The sequence below is a fragment of the Phytophthora cinnamomi genome (assembly GCF_018691715.1).
Source record: "Phytophthora cinnamomi strain GKB4 chromosome Unknown Contig52, whole genome shotgun sequence".
NCBI classification, from domain to species: Eukaryota; Oomycota; class Peronosporomycetes; order Peronosporales; family Peronosporaceae; genus Phytophthora; species Phytophthora cinnamomi.
In genome coordinates, this window is record NW_027150985.1 from 159,666 (window position 1) to 164,713 (window position 5,048).

The 5,048-nt window shown below is 50.4% G+C and overlaps 1 protein-coding gene across 1 annotated transcript; it reads left to right on the plus strand.

Moving 5' to 3' along the window:
* Nucleotides 1–376: 376 nt before the first annotated feature.
* Nucleotides 377–1,166, plus strand: IUM83_19842 (uncharacterized protein; the record flags this gene model as incomplete). The annotated part of the gene is made up of 5 exons (XM_067944911.1): nt 377–620; nt 689–768; nt 837–859; nt 943–1,066; nt 1,140–1,166. 5 exons carry the CDS (start codon nt 377–379, stop codon nt 1,164–1,166), a joined length of 498 nt encoding a protein of 165 aa, XP_067789542.1.
* Nucleotides 1,167–5,048: the final 3,882 nt, after the last annotated feature.

Sequence of the window (5,048 nt, forward strand, 5' to 3'; positions counted from 1 at the left end):
TGCAGAGTGATGGTCTACATATTCTATACAAATTTCAACATTAACTTTTAACCCCTTCAAACCGGTAACTGTATAAGCTGCGTTACGATGGCTCAGTTATGTGACCATTATGCTGTATATACAGCATAAGGAAATAAACTCAATTTATTATGCTCTCCTAAACCCGTATACTCAAATCAAGTTAAAAACGATCGGGCAAGAGATGAGCCTATATACCTATCCGCAGTGGTTAGGTTCTTGAAGTACCACTCACGATTTCTAGAGAAATCCGGTTATATATGAAAGGTTGGCGTCCGTCATTCCGTCACATGATCAAAACTGACAGGTCCTATGTGCGCCACTCGTTCTGGCCAGTCATTTGAGGGGGGAAGAAGCGATGGTGGGTACGCGCGGGACCACGCCTCGCGAGGAAGTGCCTGCTGTCCCGGGTGACGAGCGGGGAACTGCGAACTTCAAGGTGGTCTGGGCGGGCTTCAAGGCGGCAGGGTGGACGGCTAAGCCTCCCCCACGAGGCATAGGAACACTCTGGAAGTATGTTTTACCAGGGCGAGATGATAACGTCGCAGAAGGAGCAGATTACTTGCTAGGCGAGCAAGCAGTGTTGAACTACGCGATTCGCAGTGAGTAGACCGCCTACGATACCTTGTTAGCTGTCAAAATAACCGCTCTGTGTGCATGCAATGTGTAGTGGCGCGACAGGAAGTTGACGATACAACCTCTTCGGGCATGGACAACGCTACGAAGTCGCCCCGGTCTATCAAGAAGCCAGTACGCAAGTCCTGCAAATCGAGTAAAGGTTCTTCACGTTCAACACCTGCGTCTTTACCTTCTGCCAGTGCCCCACCCGTGCCACCGTCAGGTTCGATTGTGCACCACGGCTTACTGAGTGAATGACGTTCTAAATGGTATATCCTGTGTTGTATATTCTGCATGACTGTGCAGTATGATACAGTTTCTGATCCTGCTGCTACCGCCAAGCGAACGGACCAGCATTCCGCGAGACTCGTGGAAAGTGATGAAACAGTGGCAGCCAAAGCAAAGCAAGCCAACTCAGCAAGTCATTAAGGTGCGCAGTTGGTATGATGTATATACAGTATACGGCTTAGTGCTCAAACGCATTGTTTTCTCTGTATTATAAGATGCAAGTGAAGCTCATCAGACTGTGATACCAGGTGCGTCAACGATCTACGCTGTATATACATGATACAGCTTATACATCATTGCTAACATGTATTGGATGCTGTAACTGTTGTATTAGGCGAACCACTGCACGACATTTGAGCTGCTACGGGGGACGACATCAACACGGATCCAACTCGCGACGATGACTACGACAGACTTGGTTCGGGCGACGACTCAGAGGAAGAAAACTTGAGCGAGCTGGATGTGAGCGACACAGAGTCTTCCGTTTCTGATTACATCGATGAAGATGATGAAGAACTTTATTCAAAAGAAGAGCGTCACTTTGCCGACCAATTCCTATAGTCAATGGGAGGAGAGGAGAAGGTACTTACTGGAGAGATTATCGGGCCAGCCCTGAAGGACCTCTCAACGGCTGGATGGCACGAACCGGCGGCGCCGGTCGTCACGGCGTATTTGGAGACCCCATATCATCCTGTTACCGATGCCAACCAGTACCCAGATCTCTGGCAAGGACGCCATGGCCCTCGCGACGAAGCGCTGAAGCGGGGAGGGTCGCCAATCTCCCTGTTTTTTCTGTTCATGCCTGTGGCAATGTGGTAGCATATTGCGGAATGCAGCAACTTCTACATGCACGAGAAGCTTGACAATCGTGTCAACGCGTACTTTCAAAGAAAAGAAGAAAGGGAACGGAAGGGCAAGGCAACAGGACGATCGACACCAACAAGGAAGGTCAAGACACGTAGAGATGTGCGTCAAGACTTTCTTTCGGTCAAGCCGATCACGCCTCATGAGTTGTGTGTTTGTGTGGGATTGCTGATTGCACGCACCATCATGCCGAACCGCGAAAAACTCGCAAACCACTGGCGGCAAGACGACCTGGGTGCTATTTCACATGGAATTTTTGGGCGGTTCATGGTGAGAGATCGCTTCATGGAGCTGAGCCGGAACCTGCATTTCAACACCAATCTTGACCCATGCGCTAGGGCCGACAGTGCATGGTAGTTTCGTTCAGTTGTGAACGTATTGCAGCAGACGTTTGCAGCTGCATTCATTCCTCCGGCACAGCTATCATTCGACGAAGCGATGCTTCCGTAACGGTCGCCTTACAATCGCACACAAATGTATATGAAAGGTAAGCCCCACAAGTTGGAGTACCAAGCTATTTATGATTTGTTGTGCATGGTCCGCTTACTGCATTCAGTAGGATTGATGTTTTGCTAGTGTTGTATTAGCTGGGCTGGCCTACGCTTTATCTGATTATTTACTTATGCTGTATATTCTACCTTTCATGTTGCTGTTAGTTTTGAGGTGTACTGCGGCCAAAACCAGTATATTGCCGAGTCGGGTGCAGTGGACATGAAGTCAGGACCGGCTGCAGTTGTTCGCAACCTGCGGGCTGTGTTTGGAGACAAACCTCACGATAAGGACATGAGTCTCGTTGTCGTCGACCGATTTTACACGTCGGTTGTGTTGGCGGTGCAGCTACTAATTATGGGATTCTTCACTATTGGCACTGTCATGACAAACCGTTGTGTGGAGTATTGCCAGACGACAACGACAACGACGGCGGCCTGCGACGGCGACGGCGACGACGGTCACGGCGACGGCGACAACCAGCTACCGTCACACCGCGGACCACATCATCACTGCATCTACACAATCAACTGCATGTACAACGGCACTTCGTAATCAAGCACCAATGGTTGGTGCTCCGGAGTTTGCGGGGGCTGCTGCAGAGCAGGCACCCTGTAGGGCGGGGAGTAAGTAGGAAGAGGTCTGACTAACTACTTGCCTTAATCTAAGCACTTCGCAATCTACTTTGCAGCGCGCAAAACGTCATACGTTGTGGTTTTTGCAAGGCCGTGGTTGCGAAGAAGAAGAAAAGACCCAAAGATGTTCCTCGCGGTACGCTAACATTCGCGCGCATAAGCATGTGAAAAATATGACGGCCCTATGCTGGTGGGATAGCAAACCTGCCCATTTTCTCTCTGTCGGTGGAAACCTGGCACTGGACCGTGTTGTTCGACGTGAGAAGACTGGTGAGCAAAATGAAGTGGCCTGCCCTAAAGTAATCAAGGATTACCACCGATTCATGGGTGGAGTCGATGTTCACGATCAACTCCGCATGCAGCGATACTCTGTGCAGCGCTGCATCACGTACCGCAAGTATTACCGGTCACTGTTTTTGGGGTTGGTGGATATAGCCATTACCAACCGGTGCACCGTGCACCGTGCCTACTGCAAGCAGAAGAAAATCAAAGCAATGACCCGCGTGCAGTACATGTGTCTACTACACTAGCAGCTTATTTCGCTGAAGCCGGTGGAGATGTAGGAAGACAACACGTTTCAACTGAGTAAGTTGCGTATGCTGTATAAGCTGTGTTGGTTATGCTGTATATGTGATGCTGACTAACACGTATATACAGACGATGTTGTCGTTGTTGATGAAGATGCTGAAGAACGTGAAGCAGACACTGGCAGTCATGTTGCTAAGCAAAGTGGAGATTGGCGCGACCACTCAGGGCAGAGAAAGCGGGTGCAAAAGAACTGCAAAGTGTGTACGCTGAAAACATCTAGCGGCAAGCGTGGGGCAACCTCTACCTACTTCTGTGATGGCTGCGATTTTCCGGGACCTATATATTTATGCGTGAAACCGAAGTGGACAATAAGAAACAAAATGATGAGCTGCTGGGATGTTTGGCACAAGGAGTACAACAACGGTAAGTCTAGTACGGAGGAGTTGAAGGGCAAGATTCGTGTACGTGCTCAAAAGTCTATGGGCTCTCCAGGGAAGTCGCCCGCGAAGCGCCGCCGCGTCAACAGTGAAGAGCGAAGCCAGCGACGACAGCGAGTAGGTTGGCTAAAGCATGACATCAACAAGTTGGCTTAGTTTTTGCATGTGCTGTTAGGTGTTCGTACAGTTTATGATAGTCACCCCGTGAGCAAGCATTGCTTGTTCGCCCGGCTTTTGGCTACATAGAGTAGGTGTCACTTGAATACTGAGGTTATGACCTTTCAAGTGGTGCGTACCCATCACTTGTTTGCAGATAAGGTGACTTGAAATAGCTATACCTCCAATAGCGTTCTGTCCATGATTCTATTTTTCCTACATTTAGAAAGATATATTACTATGAATCAGAGCGTTGAGTGAACATAAGCTGCGAGTGACCTACATAAACCCACCTGTGCTCTACACATGCGGTATCGCACGGCTGTAATGTGGTGTTGCAGAACACACAAATACCGTCGGATGTGGATCTCCAGCACAAACCACAACAATTGCCGAGTTAGGTCGGCGCTTGTTGGCCTGCGCAGGGGTTGTCCTCTCGCGGTTCGGCGCAACCGGGACAGCGGGTATCTCGCCTCTCGACGACACCTGCCAACCAAGGTCCACTCTTCCGGAGATCCGCTGAGCTAGCGGACTCCGTTCACAAACTCCTGTGCCCTCCACCAAAGGATGGACGGCGGCGCGCTAGCGCTTTTACAGGCCGCCGAGGCAGAAGCAACCCGACTTGAAGGGTAACGGCACCCGGGCAGTCCGGCGTACTGGCTCACTGAGTTAGCGAGACTTTTCCTTCGCACTTGGCGAGCACCCAACGCCCAATCCCGGGCCGACATAATCTCTTGGCGCTGCCAGTCGAGTACCCTACAAGCCATGCCTCTCGGGTACTGACGGCAGGCATAATCCGACCCCGTGCAGGGACTTACCAGAAAGTGTGCACGTGTTGTGGGACTAGAAAATTCTGCTCTGTTTGTTCTTAGAGTCTCCTGGGCGCCCTGAAAGGGCGCCTCCACTATTCCTAAGGTCCTATACAAATATCAAGTGAAATGGAGTGGTTTCGGATCTCGGCCGACCCTTCACCCTCGCTACAACGCCTCGAACTCGGTGGAGCCGGATAAGTTGT